The 22,696-nt window shown below is 36.1% G+C and overlaps 1 protein-coding gene across 4 annotated transcripts in view; it reads left to right on the forward strand.

The window, feature by feature from the left end:
• BORA (BORA aurora kinase A activator) overlaps window positions 1–22,191 on the forward strand; it is a 23,974-nt gene extending 1,783 nt beyond the window's left edge. For 3 of the 4 annotated variants that reach the window (XM_074329358.1, XM_074329357.1, XM_019738146.2), the window contains exons 2-12: window positions 61–228; window positions 2,478–2,584; window positions 5,538–5,583; window positions 8,475–8,556; window positions 11,479–11,544; window positions 12,095–12,151; window positions 12,564–12,790; window positions 13,373–13,502; window positions 16,226–16,833; window positions 20,840–20,971; window positions 21,891–22,191. In XM_074329358.1, the coding sequence (XP_074185459.1) occupies window positions 76–228; window positions 2,478–2,584; window positions 5,538–5,583; window positions 8,475–8,556; window positions 11,479–11,544; window positions 12,095–12,151; window positions 12,564–12,790; window positions 13,373–13,502; window positions 16,226–16,833; window positions 20,840–20,971; window positions 21,891–21,986 (1,704 nt within the window). In that variant the 5' untranslated portion in view covers window positions 61–75 and the 3' untranslated portion in view covers window positions 21,987–22,191. The remainder of the gene's footprint in view (window positions 1–60; window positions 229–2,477; window positions 2,585–5,537; window positions 5,584–8,474; window positions 8,557–11,478; window positions 11,545–12,094; window positions 12,152–12,563; window positions 12,791–13,372; window positions 13,503–16,225; window positions 16,834–20,839; window positions 20,972–21,890) is intronic. The other variant, XM_074329356.1, reaches the window with a different exon arrangement.
• Window positions 22,192–22,696: the final 505 nt, after the last annotated feature.

Consider the following 22,696-nt stretch of genomic DNA (forward strand, 5'->3'; position numbering starts at 1 on the left):
CAAAAGGAATGTCTATGGAACTTTGTCATTTTATTGTATGTACTTCTGCTTTCTTTTTAGTTTTTGCTCTGTGCTATGGGAGATGTCAGAGAACCAAAAATGCAAATAACACCGGAAACTCCAGGAAGGATCCCTGTTTTAAATCCTTTTGAAAGTCCTGGTGATTATTCTAATCTCCATGAACAAACTCTCTCCAGTCCTTCTGTTTTTAAATCAACAAAATTACCAGTAAGTTATTCTTACTAGTGTTTACAAATAATTTTAAATATAAATATCTTTCTTGACAAGGTAAGGGGGAAAATTTATCATGGAGAATATATACCTGGAATGTGCTTTTTTAAATTGTAATGTTCATTATAATATAGTTGTTGGGCTAAAAGTAAGTTCGTAGAAGATATTTCTGGTTAGCATTTCTCTTTTTTTTTTAATTTAATGGATAACATGTTAGCTTCCTGCAATTGTGGGAGTAATTAGACACTATAGTTCATGATATATCTACTACTACCATGTTAGAGAAGAAGCTATGTCACCTAATTATTCCCTGTTATTCAGCAAACATTCGAATGTTGCTGCTTGTCAGTGCTAGGCATAAAGGTTACACCGTGAACAAATCAGGGTCATTAGACACAAACTCAAGAAGCTTATACTCAAATGCAGGGGTCAGCAAACTCTTCCTGTCAAGAGCCAGTTAGGCTTTGCTGGTCATCTGGTTGCTGTTACAACTACTGACCTCTGCCTCGTATCACAAAAGCAGCTACAGGCAATATGTAAACAAGTAAACATGGATGTGTGCCAAGAGAGTTTTATTTATGGGCACTAAAACTAGAATTGCTTGTCATTTTCACATCATAAAATGCTTATATTCTTTTAGGTTTCTGTCAACCATTCATGGCTTGCAGATTGTACAAAAAGAAATCAACCTTTACTCTAATGGGATAGACACAACAAAAGAAGATGATGTGTGCTATGACTGTAGTCAAGAACAAGGGTGATATGCAAGGGAAAGTGCTCTTTAGAGATTAGGGAAATAACCTTCATCACTTGCATATTTGTTGCATCAGTTGTATGCATCAGTTGCATAATTGTACAGGTGTACAATTCTGTATTATAGCATCTATAAAACACATGGTATGTTCATCACCCAGAGTCAATTCTCCTTCCATCACCATCTATTTGATCCCCTTTACCCTCATCTACCAGCCCTGTCCCCCGGTGAAGGTTTAAATACAAAAAAATTTACAGTAAGACACATTGCCAATTAATCCCCCTCATAATACTCCCCTTTGCTTTGAACACACTTTTCCCATCGTACTTGTCATTCTGAAAGGAGTTCTGGAAGTCCTCTTTCGTGAGTGTCTTTAGTTGTGCTGTCGTGGCTGCCTCGATGTCCTGTATCGATCCAAAACGTTTCTTTCATGGTCATTTTGACTTTGGGGAAGAGCCAGAAGTTGCACGGTGCCAGATCTGGTGAATAAGGTGGATGAGGACACACAATAATGTTTTTATTTGATGGAAATTGCTGTACCAGAAGCAATGTGTGATACGGAGCACTGTCATAATGGAGAATGAAGTAAAGACACTCAGGAAAGAGGACTTCCAGAACGGCGTCAGAAAGTGGCAAGAACAATGGGATAAGTGTGTTAGAGGTGAAGGGAGTATTTTGAGGGGGATTAATGGCAATGTGTCTTTTACTTTTTTAAATTTTTAAAATTTAAATATTCACCTTATTTTTTGATCACACCTCGTACTTTCATATCGACTTGAAGCAGGTATGCATGAGAGGAAAGTTTTACAGTTATACAGTTTATATTGAGTCATTAACCTGACCTCATTTTTAACTGAATCATATTAAATCTTAATTACCTGTTAGTCTTAATAATGGAATGACTGCAACTTAATCCTCAAAGCCAGAATGGATGGCATCTTGGGGTTTTAATCTTGAATTGGTCAAAAATATATTCTGAATTACAGTTTAGGATTTGGATAAGAGTTTGGTTTAGTTGAACAGTTGAATACAGAAAGGCAGCACTGGTTACCATTCATAATTATTTTAAGGATCAACTATTTTGTGAGCTTTGGCAGGTACTTCTGTAGTCAGGACTTTAATTTCAGTTCATTCTTATTGAAAGGAAAGACGTTTGATGACTAATAAGAGGTTTTTACTTTGATTTGGGCATATTGCATCACTAATGAGTGTTAATTGTAGAATTTCTGTACTGTTAATACCCTTACTGTGGTTTTCCTATTATTTGCAATTTTAAAAATCACCCAGAAGGAAGATTTGGATATTTTAAAAGTAATAGTCAAGTCAATTGATTTAGTGTGATTTGATTACCATTTGCCATTTAATCTAGTGGTAAAGTCAAATTCAAAATATGAGCTGTAAGATATGTTTGTATTAATAATCATTCTCTTTATTTTTTAAGTTGAAATTGGTTAGTTTGCTTTTACTCATAAGCTCACTTTCTTTTGTTAAGACTCCAGGGAAATTTAGATGGTCTATTGATCAACTAGCTGTAATAAATCCTGTAGAAATAGACCCAGAAGACATTCATCGTCAAGCTTTATACTTAAGTCATTCTCGGTAAGTTTTCCTTTCTTTGCACCGAAGTTGTAATGACATACTCTCACATGAAGAGAAATAGGAAATTCCGAAGTTGAATATTTTTATATATAAAAATACCAGGGAGGAAAAATTGTGATACAGTTTTGTCTTACCTAAATGAGAAGTGAGGTCAAAAAAATACATGCAGAAAAATTCCTCTGCTAACAGTCCCAAATCTGGGTGGGATTCCTTTTCTTTTAGAGATGACCACCTCCCCCTGCTACTTATTAGGACGACTCTGTCTCCTCAGCATTTGGAAGAGGGAAGGGCATTTTGAGATTTGTACCTTTCTACATGATTATGGCTCCTGCCATTGAATTTTTGTTTTGTTTTCTTTCTCGGTGGTGCAGGGTAAAGTAAAATGCTGTTTCATTGCCATGTATTATACATTTAGGGAGACCTGAAAATCCCCTTACCAAGTTAAGACACATTGAATGGAATGGTATCCGTTAGCAACAGAGGGAGCTTTATAGACTTCATCCAACTTTGACATCGGATGCTTGGGGACCGGAATTACATTGTCTTGAATTCAGCCTAGTAATCATAGCAGCCTTAACTTCTTTGTCGATGTGTTTGTGTGGGTTTCCCAGGATTAGTGTGCCTCCAACTTGTGCTGCCTAATGATGCCTCGTGCAATGAGAACATGCACTTCTTTGGTGGAGCAGACCTGGCTTTTGATTAAAAATTGCAATGACCTGTAATTACAAATTACAGCTAACAGTTTTCATTAATAGTTTGAGGGACTTTTTTGTTGATGTCAGTTTTATAGTCTGATTTTCTTTATATTTGAAAAAGTTGAGTACTGGTATGACTAGCTTTTCATTTTGGGTACTAAGATACATGTGTTGTCAGTAGAAAATAAAGGGTAATCCTTTTCCCTTTAACTTTAGAATGCAGTCACACAAAGATGTACACCTGTTGAGGTGCTCTTTCAAATATTTGTCTGGCTTTTATATTTCATCTTCTCTTGGCTTGGTAACTTGATGGCCATTCATTCATAATTAACGTCCATCCAAAATGTAGAAAAGGAACAGAATGAGGAATGAGCATAAAAGGATTTTAACATAAATCTAAATAATATCTTTGAAAGAGAAGGTGAAAGATTATTTAAAAGCAAATGAGTCACAAATGATACTAATTTTTTATTTCACACAAACTGTATGCTTTATTTTGCCTCTACTCTTCAGTATATTCCCCCATGGACAACTGTTACCTATCAAGGCAGCAGGTGTTTCCTGAGACTGAGGCACTGTGAGGAACACTGAAGAAGTACAGGATATTATTCCTGCCCTCTAGAATCAACAATACCATTAACCAAAGTTGTGATACAATATTTCTGTAATTACTAATAAGTGATCTATTGTCTGGGTGGGTTTATGAATGTTGGTGTATATCAGTAGATAGATTTGTAATATAGGCGAGGAGGAGAGAGTGGAAAAAAACCCTAAATTTAACTTAATTTACTAATGTAATTCAATGAATGGTTATGGCTTCTACCAAGGATAGTGAGTATACTTTTAAAACAGATTGATTCTTTACTAGCAGCAAGCAATGGCTTTCAATGTCTCTTCCTATCTAATTCAAGTTCCCTATTTCAGTGCTTCCCACCATTTTTATGCCATGCTACACATAAAACATAACCAAAAGGCACACTGGTGTAAGCAAATAAGTCTGTCCATACAGGAGGTGAACAGTCATGAACCACCTCTCCCCTCCAAGGATCTATTGAGGGCATACCTGTAACCTGTATGCATCATGCCAGTGTTGTGTGATATGCTGGTCAGGATACTGTACCCTATATGACTTCTTACAGCCTTCTACGATCTGGCCCTATAGTATTTAGCCAAACGGATTTTCATGGCTTCTAGCGATTACTTGAATATCTTAGGTTCTTAAAGTCCCTCTGATGAAGCAGCAAAAGGATTTTGAATGAGGTAATGCTAGATCAGAGCTTACTAATACTATATGCTATTAATGTCATGCATTGCCATTTTGACCTGGTTATGTCCATGATGGGATGAAGAGAACTGAGTTATCCTCAAAATGGTTGTTGTTCAAGCTGAGATATGGGGATTGCTACTGTAGTCTTTTTCACAATTCCCTTATTTGAAAATCCACTTGATTTTAGTTTCTGAAATGTGCATATTATAATATAAGCTTTATTAAGCCACAAACAGATATACATATATATATATATGAAGAAATTTTAAGACACAAAAAAGTGTCTTACCAATTTATTAATGGAAAGCATATATTCTTTCCTGGAACAGATTAAAGAAGTGGTCTTACAAGGCTAACTGCTGAATCCTTGGCAAGTATATGTCTTGTACTTGAGACCCAACATTTTATATTAAATCTCACAGCTGACAAATTTGTGTTACTGTAATTGCATATTGTATCAAAGTGAAAAAAATAATCATTTGGACAAATTTTATATTGTTGGTATTTTATTTCACAGTAATTTTGCTTATTTATTTAGCTGTCTAAGGAAGATAATTTCTTTTGGAGTAAGTTGATTCTAAAATTACAACTATGATAAACTTGCTATAATTGAAGAAAATGAATTTGGACAATTTTTAAATTTCTGTGGAATGAAATACTTTTAATTTGTTGTGATTAAAGGATAAAGCTTATCCAAATTACTTTCTTTGTCTTGTTAACAGTAATTTTTAAATTATATCACTGAAAGTCTTTGAAAAGAAAATAGTGCTCTGTTCACACTAAATGAAAAAGAGGGAGTTAAGCCTAACAGCGCAATGCTGAATATCTAAATATTATCGTGAACTGTGATAAGATTCCAATTTTTCTTTTAAAATGAGCTTAACATTTGCCAGTTTTCAACAGAAAGAAATTAGTTCTTTGAAACGTTATTTTCAATGTTCAATCAGCTGAAGTAATGGCCTGGTTATTTTTCTTCTTTATCTTTGTATAGAATGGATAAAGATGTGGAAGACAAAAGACAAAAAGCCATTGAAGAGGTAACTTAAAACTTGCTGATCATTAAACCAGTTAAGCGTCAATTCCGTATGCATGTCCCCTCTTTTAGGAAGACGTCCTTCCAGTCCTGTACTGCCCTGGCTCCTCACCTGCCCACCTGTCCCCAGCTGCGTGAGCCCCGTTGTGTGCTCCCAGAAGACCAAAGTCTTGCAGCTAGTTCAGCGCCTCTCATAGCACTTATATACTATTGGAAGGATCTGTTGAGTGCTTTTCTCCCCTGGACTGAATTCCTTTTTGGCCAATATTGCGCTTCCTTCATCTTTTCATTCTCAGGGCCTAGCACACTTTGTCTTCCTTGTGCCTTCAGAATATTGATTAGCAGAAACTCTGTTTCAAGTTGGAGTTTATATAAAGGAAGTTGAAGATTTTTAGAACTTGGATATCTAAATTGGCATTGGTAATGGGCTTTTTGTTGTTAATACTTTGGATTTTTAAGACAATGTATTTCATGTAATAACATGTTTTGCTGATAGAAAAAAGTATATCACAAATACAGGGTTTTTTAAGAAATAAAAATAAGGAACTAAGTTTTTTACTTTTGCTTCTTTGTTTGCTAAATTCTTAGAGCGCAAGTAAGGGTCATCTATCTAGTTATTTCCTCAGAAAATCTTTATGTCATGGCAACATTTCTTATTTTTCCTTTTTCCCTCACTAGCCCGCTCTACTCACCTGTATTCCTTAGTGATGCTTGTCTCTTCTGCACCCCAAAAGACTTGAGCTGTGTCATGTTCAGAGATCAGGTGATACTTCTAGCCCCTTCTGCACCTATTTTTCTAGTGTAGGTATTGTTACCTTGTATTTCAGATATAGCCTGTTTCTTCAAAAATAGTTTTACATAAAAATATGCTTTACACTAAACATTATCTACTTAGTCTACCTAGTAATTCCAAATTTTCATTCTAATCCAATTACTTGATTCCCCCCAGTTGAATATTCTCAGACTCTATCCCATTTCCTAACATTTTGGAAAAGATGCTTTCTCTTCAGAATCCTCAATATTAAATGGACATTCAGAAGAAAACTTAAGAAAATGAAGTCAGAGTGAAGATTAGAGTCAATGTACCAGAAACAAATTAAATTTTTTCATATATATAGAGGTTCTAAAAAAAGTATGCACATTTTAAGAAAGCAAAAAACTATTACAATTGTAATACTCAATATATACCAATAACAAAGATGAATACAAGTCACGTTTGACTTCTGCAATTACAGGAGGTGCTAAGAGTGGTTACCATCAGCATCCAGATACTTCTGATTACAGCAAACTACTGCTTGAGCAACGTTGACCAAAGTGTCCACTTGTATACATATCTGTACATATCTGAAAATAGAATAAATGCATGCACATAGTAAAAAGAAAAAAAGTTCAAACTGAACAAAAAATAAAGGGAGAAGCCTCTTGTTCCCCCATCCAACTTCCTAAAAGTAACTACTGCAACATTTATACTTTAGATTAATTTTATGTAGGTAACACCTTGTGTCCTTTTAAGTATTTTACCCAAATAGGATCATCATTCTCATACTGTTTTGCATCTTGCTTTTTTTGCTTCCCAATTTTTCTTAGATATTTTTTGATTATCAGCACATACTGAATGTATCATAACCTAACCCAGCCCCTACTGATAAATGTTTAGGTGGTGTTTGATGTTTTTCTATCACAAATAATGCTACAGTGAGCACACTTGAACGTATATCTTTGTGTAATTGAAATGGACTTGCTAAGTCAGAGGCTTTGTATTTTCAGTTTTGGTAAATTTTGCCATCTTGCCCACCCCACCCCCCCAAAAAAGAGTTTGTACCAATTTTTACCTCTCACTACATTATTATACTTACTGTTTTCTGTCATATCTGCAGTACTGGTTATTAACAAACTTAATTTGTGCCACTCTTATTACCTTAAAATTTTTATCTTGTTATTTGGATTTGTAGATCTTTCATTTTGAGTGAATTCACGCGTGGCTTCATAAGTTTATGGGTCCTTTATATTTCTCTTTTTCTGGGATTTGGTCTATATCGTAATCTCTACCCCCACCGCCTCCCTTTTACATCTTTTCTTCATGCATTCATAGGTAGTTTAGTCAAGGAAAGTAGTTCTTTGTTATACGTATAGCAAAATACAAAGGAAATGTTATGAATTGCCCCCAAACCATAGAGAGGGAAAGGAAGAATACCGTTTTAGGCTTAATTTCATATCTAGAAGGAAAGAGGATAGACATATAACCAAATGCTCTATCTCCATTTGAGTATACTGGCCAGCGGTGTGCTGGTAAATCTTTAGCAGTTGGCCCTCTGGTTGTGGGAAGAGAATGAGTTTTAGTGATTGCTGCTCTCCATGATGTAAATATTCCAACTATGGCCAATTTCAAGTTCCTAGTGTGGTATCACTGAATAGGAAAAGAAGTGTAATGGTGCACCATTATATGTAGGCGTTCCCCCACACAGATACAAGAGATAATTGACCTCAGGAACATAATTCGCAAGTGATAATTTTGAGTATCCATACCTTTATTTTTAATATAATTTAATTATAAGTTTATATAATTTTATTTTTAGTATTGGCTTTGCACAAAATATTTGAAAATAGATCTTGAGACCCGGTGCAAGCCAGTTCCAGCACACCATACTGGCTTATTGTCTCCATTTATTCCTTGCTTCTTCATGATCCCTTTTGTCCCCCGCCCCCCACAAAAAAAAAGTTGGGGAGAAATTAAAAACATTTTCTTTATGATTAATCATTATAATGAATGATTAAATATAACTAGAAAGTCAGTGTATAATATGTTTGGTGGTTATTTAAAAATAACACGAGTACTCTTTCATATTTTGAAGGGAATTTATGCCTAATTGTGTGACTTTAATTCTGTTCTCCTAGTTTTTCACTAAGGATGTCATCGTACCCTCTCCTTGGACTGATCATGAAGGGAAACAGCTTTCAGAGTATCATTCCAATAAATGTGAGTATACTGAAAATCACTGGATCAAAGATTGTAACGTTTTAAAAAAATCAGTGAATGTGAAGCAACATGTAGTGAAGTGTCAGTTAATAAAAGTGCTTTGGTAAGGAAGTTACTATAAATTAAATTTCTAGATACCAGAGGAGTTAACTATTTAAGGGTTAGGATTCAAAATTTGACTAAAATGTACTGAATTGGTTTTTTGCCCATCCTATTCTGAATTTAACTTTTTCTTCATCGCCATTGTGAATATCATTTATCATGATGGTTACAAAGGATCCATAGATGCAGAAATAGGATTCAATATAGAGTTGTTAGTGAGTTTTGCAGTGATTTTGAAGGTTAACTTTTTAAATGAAATCCTTAAATTGCTTTGCATTTGTTGCTTTTTAGTTTCTTATTTCTCTTGCTTGTTTTTTTATCTTTTAGTTGCTTTACGTTTTGCTAATTTGCTGAGTTCTTATAAAGGTAGAGGAAAGACGGTCACTTGACCTAGGACAGTGTAATACAACTGATTATCTGCAAAACTAATAAGGAAATTAAGGGCAAGCCAGTAATCTTTTCAAGTATTTTTCTACCTCCAGGAAGTTGGTTATCTTACATTTGCTCTCACTGTCCTGTGGGTTATTAGCAGTGTTCAAATATTACTTGTATATATGCATCCCTCATTTCAGTGACATTACCCACTCTTCTATGTAGCATACATTAATTATGCTCGCAGCAAAAGAGAATGTTTGTTCCATTCTTTATCAAAAACACAATAATAGGTAAAATGGATTGAGTACTTACCATGGCCAGAAGACTGCAAAGTACTCTCAGTAATTCCTTACAATAGCTCATATTTGAGGTAGGTGCTATTATTGGCCCCATTTCATAGGTGAAAAAAATACAGTTTTAGAAAGGTTAGAGCGCTTGCTCAGGATTACAGAGATGATAAAAGTGGTAGGACCTGGGTTCAAAACTGGGCATTCTAAGTCCAGATTCTGTATTTTCAGCCCTTACAACCTGAAGGTAGCATGCAGTAGTGGATGGAGGACCTGGGTTATAGACCTACTGTAAACCAGAAAGAGTGACTTAATCAAATTATTTAATCTCTTTAGACTTCAGTTTTTTATTTGTAAAATAACGGGGTTGAACTACATGGTTGTCTATTAATGACCCTTCCAGCTCTAAAATTCTATATCTGAGGTGACATTTTCATAGACACTAGTTTTTCCCCCCAAATCCTTTAATTTTTGATTTTTGGACAAATGAACTAAGCTTCTTAATGTGATCCTTTTTATAAAATAATATCATATACTAAGTACCTAGTTTTGGTTACAGTGATAGAGGATCAGGAAAATGCTAAAATATGACAGCCTCTTTGATAAGCGAATCCAGCCCAGGATGACAGAGTGCAACAGTTAATAGGGTGGGCTCCAGGGTTGTGCTGTCCAATATGGCGTGGGGAGACAATTCTCCATGGTCTTGAATTTCTGCGCATCAAGCGAGGAGTGGTACGGAGTGGTTTTTTCCCAAACTATCTTTTCAAGGATGTTTGTATTGTGAGCATCCTTGGAAGACAGACATAGTGTATCCCTCCAGAGCAGAGGGTAGGTTTTGTGTTTTCCTCTGGAGTAGATTTGCTTGCAGGCTACTATAAGAGTGTTATTTCCCAAGCTCAGGGTTCCTCAAGTGTGATGAAAACCCACTGTGTGCCACATCCACCTGAGCTGTTTAATGTCACCTCCTTGGGTCTTAGGGGCAAAGGAAACGTGTGAGCATGAACCTCCTGCCTGTTGTGCTGGGAATAGTGAAGTCTTTTGTCTTTGACCCAGAAACCTCTTGTCTTCAACCAGCATCCATGGAATGTTGACACGCTAAATTGTCAGCTTGCAAGTAGGGTAAAATCTCAGCCCTTTCACAGGTCTTGACATCTGGTAGCCACTAGCGAAATGTGCCTTTTAAAATTAATTAAAATTAAAAATTTAGATTCCTAGTTCCACTATTCACATTTCACATTTAATGTGTTTGGACTCCAGCCTAAAGAGCAAGGACATGACAGGGTTTTCGGGCGGAGGGTAGGAGGGGGTGGGGGGGAGGGCTTTCCTTGATTACATTTACCTCATAGTATGTCACCCTGCCTACAGTACAGAAGGAATTTGATTCTAGAATTTTATTTTTTTATGTATTCTGATAGTATTTAATAGGAAACTTTAACTCATTCACCCACCCCACACACTTACTCATTCGCACATTTACTTATTTAGCTTTATTAGATTACTGGTCTTTATTCTGTTATTTTAAGCTTTCTGGGTTTTTGGGTCTCCTTGCTTTTTCCTTCCTTTTATTTTGCTTATATTAGTCATTTTCATTATTGTTTTAGTTTTTTTGTCTAATGATTTTCAAGTTATGAAGCTTAATATTTAGTCATTAACTTTCAGTTTTTTAAAGAATTATTTGCAGCCATATTTTTGACTCCTGTTTAAAAAAAAACTGAGTGTGGTTTTATCAAATTTTAGGTTTTGTAAAGGTGATTTGGCATTTTAATTCAGACAATTTTATCTAAACCCATTTTGCAAAAAGCATTAAGTGACAGGATCTGGTTAAGGGAATTGAGTATGGCTAACATGCATCTCCACCTTTTAAGGTTGACAGCATGTAGAGCAGCTGTGCTTTCCTTAAAAAGGATTACGTGGTACCTCCTAATTTGCTTTACAGCAGTAATCCTTCAACTTTTATCTTTGTGCTCCCTCGAAATTAATAAAAATTAAATAAATGTAATAGAAATATGCCAATTGCACAATTATGTATGCAGACATTTATTTTTTAAATGTAAAATAAAAGCCTCCACTTTCTTCACTTCCTTACCCTGGAAAAAGTAACCCTAAACTAAATGAACAATATAAAATGTAAGATTTTTCACTTAAGATGTTTTTACAGGTATTAACATAAATAATGAATCTCCTGTTGGAAAAAAGCTGACCATTGATTCTGAGAAAAATAATGGTGAGTATGAATGCAATCTGAAAACATGTTCCACAGTAAGCCACATTTAAGTTTAAATTCAGTTCATGTGGTAACACTTTACTCTAGAATTGAAATTGTTTACTTTTTACGAAGGCATTATATGAGAGCTGACTTTTAAAAACCATTAGAATCGATACATCCAGCCATGTTTTAGAAATAGCAATATTGTGTTGTTTTCTTATTCAAAGCATGGGAATTAATTTCTGGTTTTGGAAAGCGTTTTTTTTTTTAAATGTGTTAATATTGGGAAATCTGTCTCCAAATATAGCCTGGCTTATTTTTTGATTCAGGCGCCAGCAGAACAACCAGGAGTTCACTTTAACCATTGACAGGTTTACATCAGTGCTGGAAATTGTGGGAAACCACTTACAGGAAGGTGGCATGTTATGTAATAGATGCACAAATGAAATAGGTCTGTTTGTTTGGCTGGAACATCATGGGACAATGGTTGATTGGGAAGCACATGCTACATGTAATGTGCTTGCATTGATTTGTCCATGTTTGTATTTTTTTATCTGCTTGTTTCTAGCTGCTTGTCAGACATTGCTATCTCTTCCTGTGGATTTTAATTTAGAAAATATATTAGGTGAGTATTGGATTTATTTAAACCTTTAATAACTTAAACAAAAGGTTTTGTTTTGATGGCTTTTTGTAAATGGAAATATGTGGAATTGCGTTTTTTTTAAAAAGGGAAACCATCCTGAAATTTCTACTTTTTTTTTTTCAACCTGGCTTGAATTAGCCTTTTTATCATAATGAACCTTACTTTAGACATAAACTACTTATAGACACATCTTATTGGTATACTAATAATGAAGCATTGAAAAAGAAGAAATAATTCCATATTTGAAACATCACATACACTGTTAAGCTTTGCCCTCTGTTTCAAAACAATCCCAACAGAGTGCATGATGGTTTTTAAAAAATCAGGTAACTGAAGTACAATTGTTCTTCAAAATAACTCGCTTTGCCTTTTATTCTGTTAACCTTAAATACAGGGGACTATTTTAGATCTGATGAATTTGCAGATCAGTCTCCTGGCAACCTCAGCTCATCATCCCTCAGAAGAAAGCTATTTTTAGATGCCAGTGGAAGTATCTCTGAGTCCTTACCGCCGTCTTCTCCCAGAAGTCCTTGCAGTGGTGCTCAAGCATCACTTGAGGTTTTCTGTTCAATAGATTTATCTCCTGTACAGTGTAGGAGCCCTGTGCAGACACCAAGTTCGGTAAGAAGTGTGTTAAAAGTGGCTGGTTGGTTTGCTGTATATATACTTGAACCTTGATGCTCATATTACACTCAAGAAATAGTTGCCTTTTCGGTTTTATATTTCATGAAGATTAGATTAGTTCACATTTTGTCATTAGTCAGGAATGTTTTGGGTCAGACTTTCCAGTTTTGAATTTAGAGATATATGGGATAACCAAATTTATCATGTGTCTCAAGGAATTTCAATATAAGTTATTTACTAAATTATGTAAGATTTTCACTAGAACACAACTGGATTGACATTAATGGAGTAATTATTTAAAAGCTTTTCATAAACAGCTGCTTAGTATGAAATATAATGGTTTCTTTAAACCTAGTGCATTTATATTTTATTTTGACTAACATATTCTGTTTCAAAACTTTTATAATAATTTTAGTTGTCCTTGTTATAAGATGCTTTGACTTTTGGCATCTTTCCTTTGGGGGAATGACCAGAGTTTATACGATCTATTTTATAAATGTGTTTTGAATACGAAGATAAATAGGATATGGTATAATAAGAAAGGAAACGCATAGTTTCATTTATTTATTTTTATCATAGGGGCAGTTTTCTTCCAGCCCTATTCAGGGTAGTGCAAAAAAATACAGTTTGGGAAGTATAACCAGTCCACCTATTTCTTCACCCACTTTCTCACCAGTTGCATTTCAAATAGGAAAGACACCACTCTCAGGTATGTCTCATAATAAAATACCTAATTTAAATTTTTATATCATCAATATTTGATATTAAAGAGCCTCTTTTTAGCTTGTTCTAACTGTAGAACTCTAAATGACCACTTCGGGGTATTGTGTGTTTTATTAATTTAGAAACTGGGGGTTTTTGTTTTTGTTTTAACAAAAGGAACAATTTACCTTCAAACACAGATTTTTGGCAAAGTTCTACTCTAGTGTTAAATACAGGTAATTTGATGTCATATTCTTATAAAGGGAGTAAAAGAAAGATGTCAATTTTAGAGGTAAGTTGGTTTTGGCATGCTTTGATTTTGCGTCTTACCTGTAGGTAGGTTCACACTTTGGTAATTGGGTATTGGCCCGGTGGCTCAGGTGGTTGGAGCACCGTGCTCCTAACGCCGAGGTTGCCAGTTCGATTCACACATGGGCCAATGAGCTGGGCGGTGGCCAGCGTGACTGGAGCTGGCTCTGGCTCTGGCTCTGTTCTACACAACTAGACTGAAAAACAACGGCTTGAACTGGAGTGGGGAGAGGGAGGTGGAAGAAGAGGGAAAAAAATTTTTTTTTTCTAAAAGATACATTTGAGTAAGGTTTTTAAAGCAAATAGAGCATGTGGAAGTTTATATATTTCTCTTTGTAGTATGTCAGTTTCTCTGAAAAAGCGCCTTTTGAAAATTATTCACAATTAAAAAACCTATTCATAGTAAATAAAATTGGAAGACTGAAACTGTATTTTTCAGTTTTTCCACAGTTCTGTACACACAGATACACACAGTTCTGTATCCTGCTTTTTTTCACAAAGCATTTTATTATGAGTATTTTCATAGGTCATTCAAGTCATTTATTATTGTCTGAAACCATGATTTTGAATCACTATATATTATTCCATTTCATGGATGTATCATTTGTTTTCAACCACTGATAAATATTTAAATTGTTTCTACCTTTTTAAATCGTAACTAATTACCCTTGTATATACATTGTGTTATACATACAGAGTACCAAAAAAATGTGTACACATTTTAAGAAAGGAAAAAACTATTAAAATTGTAATACTCAGTATATACCAATAACAAAAGATGAATACAAGTCACGTTTGACTTCTGCAATTACAAGAGGTGCTCAAAGTGGTTACTATCAGTGTCCAGACACTTCAGATTACGGCAAACTACTCGAGTAACATTGACCAAAGTGTCCACTTGTATACAATTTTTTGGCACCCCTGGTATTTATATCTTTGGTTAAATTCTCAGAAGTGGAATTATTTGGTCAAAAGGGGTGAATGTTTTTAAGGCTTGATGAAGTCTGTCAAATTTTCTTCGTAAAAGGTTACACCAATTGAAATTTTCATCAATAGTATATAAGAAAGTCAGTTTCTCCACATACAGAAACATTGATTTCATCATTCTTTTTGAAGTTTGTTAATTTGGTACATTACAAAATGGTCTCTTACTGTTTTAATTTTTGTATCTTTGATTATTATGATGTTGAATTCTTTCTGAATTTTTATTGGTCATTTATGTTGGGGTGGGAGGTTATTAGTTCAGACTTCAGTATTTTTGTTAAAGAAATGGTCACTTACCGCTTGAACTTCCATATTTTTTACTATTTGTATGACTTTACACTTCATGTGTTATTTGCCATTGGGAGGATTGTTTCTGGTTTTACTCATCTTTTTAAAACTTTCGTTTTTATTAAGCCAATGAAATTATTAAAACTATTATATTTTAAGCATTTTTATCACTTTGATTATCACTGTTAAGCTCTTTATTGCAAATATTATTTTACAGTTTTTTGTTTGCATTTTAATGTTGCTTATAGTATTTTTCATAAACACATAGAGTTTTGTATGCACTAGTTCCCCTTTTCTGCGGGATACATTCCAAGACCCCCAGTGGATGGATGCCTGAAACTGCATAGTACTGAACTCTATATACACCAGGTTTTTTTTCCCATGCAGACATACTTGTGATAAAGTATAATTTATAAATTAGGCCCAGTAAGAGATTAACAACAATTACATAATAAAATAGAATAATTACAAAAATATACATTAATAAAAGTTATGTAAATGTGGAGTCTCTCCCTCTCTGTCTCTCATAACTGATCTGGTAGCTGAGACAACTGCTAAGTGACGGGTAGGCAGCATATACAGTGTGGATATGCTGGGCAACGGGATGGATGATCTTTGCCCCGGGTGTGACGGAGCGGGACAGCGTGAGATTTCATCAGGCTGCTCAGAACAGCGAGAAATTTAAAGCTTAGTGTTTATTTCTGGAATTTCCCATTTGGTGTTTTTGGACTATAATTAACCGCAGGTAACTGAAAACACGGAAAATGAAACTGTGGATAAGGGTGGCTACTGTATTTCATTGATCAGTTACAGCTATTAATTTGTAGCTGTCAGCTAATTCGCCTGGTATCTTCTTTGTACATGAATATTGTTATAGTAGCAATATGTTTGTGAGGAAATAATTCTCAGGGAGTATTTTAATTTAAAAAGGGGAAATGCCAGAGGAATTATTTTTGAAGAGCCTCATTTTACTTATTGAGACACATTCATTTGTGCTGTTGCTTTTAACCGCCAAATTTTACTTCAGTAAACAGCACAACTATTAATAGAAATCCATTCTTTTTCTGGCATGAAACATGATTACCATTTAATAATGGCTTTTCCATTTTTGTGTTCTTATGATGTAATTTTTCCCACCCAATCTTTTAGAACAAAGGAGGTTTACTGTGCACTCTCCTGATGCTTCGTCTGGAATAAATTCCAATGGAATTACTAATCAGTGTATCAGAAGTCCTTATATAGATGGCTGCTCACCAATTAAAAATTGGTCTCCTATGAGACTTGAGATGTACAGGGGTGGTGCTCAGTATCGGACCTCGCTGATTCGGATACCGTTTGCTCTGGGGGCTCCCAGTGAAGATGAAGAAGATAACGCGAATACTCGTTCCACAGCTGCCTCATCACCTGTCATGGATGCTGCTGGAGTCCACCCGAGGCAGCTGAGAGGGGACGCTTCTCCACGTGGCGCACGTGTCCTAGTGACCGCCATGTCTGTGACCCAGAATCAGCCTCGTGCTGCTGCAAAAGGCTTAGCACTGCTGCAGGACGCTGAAACTGAGGAGAATGACACTGTGGACATGGTGGACCCTGTAGAGATAGCAGATGAGAACACGTGGATTAAGGAGCCGCTGGATCCTGGGAGTTTGCCCATGACTGGTTCTGTGAGTGGGATCGCCCTCAGCATTGAGAGCTCGCACATGTGCATGTCGCCGCTTGCAGAAAGCAGCGTCCTTCCTGGTGAGAGCAGTAACGTTCAGGTACAGTACTGTCATGTTCTGTAGTCCTCTCCTGGCTCCCTGGGTGTTCTTTATCCTTCCTTTTCTAAGATTATGGAAAGAGAAAATCCATTACGTGGCAGGCCTGGAGCGTGGCACAGCATAGTAGAATGTTTTTTAAATATTAGGTGGATGCAAAAGTAATTGCGGTTTTTGCACTTATTTTTAACCTTTTAAACCACAATTACTTTTGCACCAACCTAGTGCGGTACTAGTTGACATCAAGAAGGTTAGTTTCTTGTAAGTTGCACTGGTGATGCGTATTTAATATTCACATTAACTGATACTTATTTGGAGTGGGAAAAAGAGAGCAGAAAAGAAATCCAGCTGCTCTCTCTGTGTTTTACTGACTGCTAGAGTCAGACGACTTCTTAGGATTCATCTTTCTCTCATGTGGAGCTAGTACCAAAGGAATTCAATTTCTGGTATGATATTTGTATTCTAAAAATACACTAATTTTGTTTCTTTATATGACTTAGGGAGAAAAAAACTGAGTTTAGAGCACCTTTCTGTATTTTTTTTGTGTGTACTTTTAAAAATGTGATTTTATAACCAACATTTTCCATATAATCAAACATTTCCAATTTTGCAATATCCTTGCAAAGCAGGATTCATTTGACAGACGTATTTCATAGCCAGCACTTACTTTCAGAAAGACATTTGTTCCATTAATTGCCATAATCTTTGAGCTGAAAATTTTGAAACAACTTTAAAATACTGAGAAAGGCAATTTTTACCTGCTGTTTCATAGTTACAATATCTGACACTTATGTAGCTCTTACTATATGCCAGGCATTATTCTGAATACTTTGCATGTGTTAATTTGTTTAATCTTGACAACAAACTGGATCAGTTTCAGTTTTACCCTTCGGACCATATCATAATAATGCCCACCTTTTGTAGATCATTTTGTAGTTGAAAAATATTTTCATACATTCGTATTTGTCTACCACAGAGGTAGCTTTCAAACATTCCAGGCAGCCCAATTTTCCCAGGACCTTTTCATTTGCTTTATTATCCATGGGTTGCCTTCCATGTATTCTGCTCAGCTGTCATCCTGGAACGTCCTGTCACCATCCTGCTGATTCTCCTGTGTTCTGTATTGTTTTCTGTATCCCATTCTTCTCTTTCCTGGTTTGCTTCTCACTTTCTTGGAACACATTTTTCTGGTAGCTTTCTGAGAAAGAGTACATTTTTCAAGATACTGCATGTCTGATCATGTGTTCTCTATTCTCTCACATTTGAGAGTTTGGAAATAATTGTCTTCAGACTTTGAAGGCATGGTTTCATTGATTCTATTTGGTACTGCTGGTGACAGATGAAACCATCTTAATACTCGATAACTCTTGGAAACCTTAGATGTGAAAGGAAAGATTTATGATAACTAGGGGAAAACATTGAAGTCCAAGATGTTTTTGTAGTTTCTTTTTTGACTTTGTTTTTTGCTTTAAAAGGGAGAAAGTAGCATATTTAAATAAAGAAGAGAGGAAGAAGAGTAAAAAAAAAAAAGGGAACTAGGAATTGGCAGGATAATTATTAATAATTGGTGTCAGTTATGTGTTTTTTTCAAGTACCAGAGACCAGGCCAAGTATTTTACAGTCAGAATCTAAACCTCATGATACCTTACAGCAGATATAATAGATGTCATGTGTAAAACGGATTCATTGTATACACGAGGGAGCTGCAGCACTCAAGATGGGATAGACCCTAGAGCCCTGGTAGAATTAGCAGAGCAACCCTTCCACTTTTATACACAGACGGGCCAGGGAGCAGGGGTGGGCATGAATGCAAATATTTGTAGCTGGGGGGCCCCCCCACAGTGGGGGGGGCAGCTATTGCATCTTTAAAGAACATGGGGAACATAGCCTTGGGAACACAAATGGGAGATTTCAGTTTCTTTCCTAGCTGTTAGTTTTACAAATTTCAGAAAGTGACTTGAATTTGTTCCCTCTTATTTAAAAAAATGGGGATGCTAATAGGATTATAGGATAACAGTATGATCATTGTGATTTGAGTTGATGTAACGGTGCCCGAACACCATTTTCACTATGTGATGGGAGACCGAGTCCTCTGTGAAAGGTAAGCAAGAGGGACAGGCAATGAAGAGGGACAGGAGGAGGAGAAGGGAAGGAAGGGCCCAAGTGCGGAGGTCAGCTTTCAAGGAGTGCACTGTAAGCCACAGTGGTTGTCAGTCGCGACCCTGGAAGGTTTTTAAAAGACCACATCTGATTTATGTGGGAGAAAAATAAACTTAGTAGCCGTGTGTATGATGACTGGCTCTAGAAACACCGCTTTTAAAGTCAGCGTAGTCCAACTAGAAGAATGGAAACCTGCAGTCGGAACTAAGTTTGAATTGGTTACGGGCTGAGGGATCTTAAGGCAAGATCCACGTGAGAGTGAACAGAGCATGACCTTTTAGTTTTGAGCATCTCGTCCTTCTCAGCTGTAAGATGATGCCGATGGCTTTCTGCCTGTGGGGAGAGAGATGATCATCTGTGTGGTCTGCGTGGCACACGCCAGGCGTCGACATTCGTTGGGGTCTAGGTGAGAGCCAGAGGGGTCAGGCATCCTCTTCTGGGTGCCCATTGCCCCTCTTCCTAGAGGGAGACGAGCTCCTGGGTGCCTTGCTCACTCCTTACTGTACTATTCCCTTCCCTTAGTAGAGTCGTTGTTTTCAGTTTTGAGTTCTATACGCCAGTGGTTCGCCAGTGGTTCGGCACTGGTGAATAATAAAAGGAAGAGTAATTGGCAGATTCCCTGAAAGCAATCCGATGATTACATTTTTGACCAAATAGCTGTTGAATGATTAGCCAAACAAGCTGTTTCCCCTGGGATGGTAATATTTCTTTTTACACATCACCAGGGTTTTGTTCAAATGGAATGTGACTTTCTCCATAGTGAACAAATATGCATCTATCCCTGAAAACTGGGAACTTTTGTGATGAAATGCACTTTTTGGGCTGCTGCTGGTGATGGGGACAAAGTACACCTTTCCGTTCCCTCGGATCCAAATTTGAAGAACAAGGCTTAAGTACAGGCGAATCCTTATGGGGTTTTGGGTTTGTGCTCCTACTATGCAGGTAAATGCTGTGTGTGGACAGGGAGGGCTTTGGAGCCTCAGGTCGTCATCACCTCATGCTGACGCTGCAAGTTAACCTTTCTGAGCCCCAGCTGCCTCATCTGTGACGTTAGGAGTGTGGTAGTAAGGAGGAAATAAGAATGGTATTATAGATAGTGCCATATAGAGGGCCTGGCACATTTTTAGGTACCCAGTAAATATTTATTGTATGTACTATCACTGAAGTTTGCTAGAATCCCTTTTTCCTCTTGTTTTCTTGGGAAGTAACAGTGTATCATAGAATGCTACAATTTAAATTAAATGAAAGGTGAACTAACACCTAGAGCCATTTATATCTGGTATTATTATGAAGCTTTTTATTTCAACACTGGGTGTTAGATTTAGCCCACCTTTTTAAAAATGTGTATAGTTTTGAATACTCTTAAAGGTGGCATGCCTTTTAGGTAAATTTTATTTAGAGATGTAACCAAAGCCATTTAAAGAGAAACTTGGCAAATGAGTTGGAAGGTGAAGTTGAATGTAATCCTGGCTTTCATCTGAGTGTGATCACAGAATAACAGGAAAGCATGTTCATGGCTTGTTCACTGATTCTGAGGGAAATTACAATTAGAAGGAATTGTAAAGTGACTACTTTGAAAAACCAGTTCTATGTAGAACTACCTTTTGTTTATATATTTTAAATTTTATTCAATAATATTAAATGTTACATTGTATTCAGTTGTAAACGGGGTAGTATATATTCGCTTATTTTAAAATTTTACAATTTATATGTCACATATTTGTATATATAAATTTTATATTTTTAAATAAATTTACTTAAACAAAAAAGTTCATCAAAATAAATTGTGGATTAAGTGAATTGGCTTGCAGTGTTATCCTTAGTATTTTTTTCTCCTCGTTCCTGTCAGATGGATAGTGGCTATAATACACAGAGCTGTGGAAGCAACTGTATGGATACGGTTGGGGCAGAAAGTTACTGCAGAGAGAGTGATGCACAAAGCCTGGAAGTTGAGAATAAATCTCACATTTTTAATAGACAGGTATGGAAAAATAACTTGATATGGTTGTAGTTTATAAGCGTTTATAAATGTGACTTTCTGGTCAATTTTTTTCTCCATTTTGCTTAAATTTTTGTTTATGCCTCATCCTGTCTTCAGGTGACTTAACAGCAAAAGGTGGTTTTTAAATGGAAGCACTTCATTTTCCTAAGTCTTCTGCTCTGAGAGTGTCGGAGGAGAGGTTGGGGAGGGAGAGCTAGCCCTGCTTTGGAATTAGTGCTTGAAATAAGTTCCTTAAAACTATGGAAGAGTCGGGAGTGCCAAAGAGGAGAGTCAGAGGTTTTTGCCTCTAATATTGTCTGACAGCTAAACAAAGAATTTTGATTAGAGAGGGAAATGGTACAATTGAGAGGCTATACAGCAAATTAAGAACACTCAAAGTTACAGGCTCTTTTCTTAAAATGCAAATCTTTATAGATTTTGGATGCTGAATAACACATAGGTATTTTGTATACTATTTATACAAATACATAGTTGAGGACATTTACCGAACCTTCTAGATAGGATGATTATATGACTGTATGCTCATATTTGAAGAAATCTAACTTTAGGCACTCATCAGGAGAATCTTTGATTTTTATGTCAATTTATTAATAAACAGAATAAGCATCAAGTGTGCTATTGAAACCTAACTTTCCAAGTGAATATTAAGATTAAACATGGAGGCCACTTTATTTTCCCTCTCTTCCATTTTGTTGAGATGGGACTGCAGTTGTCCATTTAAAAGGAAGTGAGCATTAAGATACAGGAAGTACTCTTGTGATACAAAATATTGATTTGTAAAAAAACGTTTCACTGTCCCTTTAGAACCTGCATTCAGGTCTTAAAAATGGGTCTCATAGTTGCACCCTTGAGTGGTCCTATTTAACCTGAAAATAAGGTATTTTCTTCTCTTTCACAGCAGGACCACACAACACAGAGGTGTTGGATGAAAACAGCAAATCCTCCCTTAATGCAGCAGTCCGCAGCATACCTTTCAGAACCAAAGACTTGCTGAATAGCTCCTCGCATGTGCAATCGTGATTGGGAAAAAAACTGCTTCAACTAACATGCTTAGCTTTTTTTCTTTCCCTCCTAATGTGAAAAATCAAGGGCTTAATTTAGTGACATAGGACCACCAACAAAATCTCCTGAAACTTTCAACAAGTCTCTGAAGTGCAAGTTTATTTTTTAATCAATAAATATTTTTGTACTTACCTTGAGTGATGTGTTAAGTGTTTAACAATAAAAAATTTGAGAGCGATGATTTGGGTCCCATCCTACAGGGTCAGTTAACTGCACATTTCAGCAGTTCTGAGAACACGTATTGCTGTGGAGTCCATCTTTTATTTTATATAAAAATGTGAATATATGGATGAATTTAAATTATAACCTATGTTAAAGTAAACCTGATTTAGGTATAAAACAAATTTAACTCAAGAGGAAGGGAAGTTAAGCAAGTCCCCAGAAATTGTCATTCTTGAACTATCTGGGTAGAAATTCTTAGTTGCAGTGATAACTGGGCCGTTACTACTTTAGGAAGTGTAAATACTGGAACGGTAGAACTAAGAGCATCTTCATATATTGTGTTAGTAGGGTAAATGTGGGATGCCCAGGTCTCCCCATCCCTAAGGTAGGGAGAGACATCTTTTCCAGCTCAGATTTGGCTGGGAGAGAAGAGCTCGGGAGAACCAGGACAGACTGAGGACGGTGACAGGAGCTCCTGTA

Source organism: Rhinolophus sinicus, linkage group LG04 (genome assembly GCF_036562045.2).
Source record: "Rhinolophus sinicus isolate RSC01 linkage group LG04, ASM3656204v1, whole genome shotgun sequence".
NCBI classification, from domain to species: domain Eukaryota; kingdom Metazoa; phylum Chordata; class Mammalia; order Chiroptera; family Rhinolophidae; genus Rhinolophus; species Rhinolophus sinicus.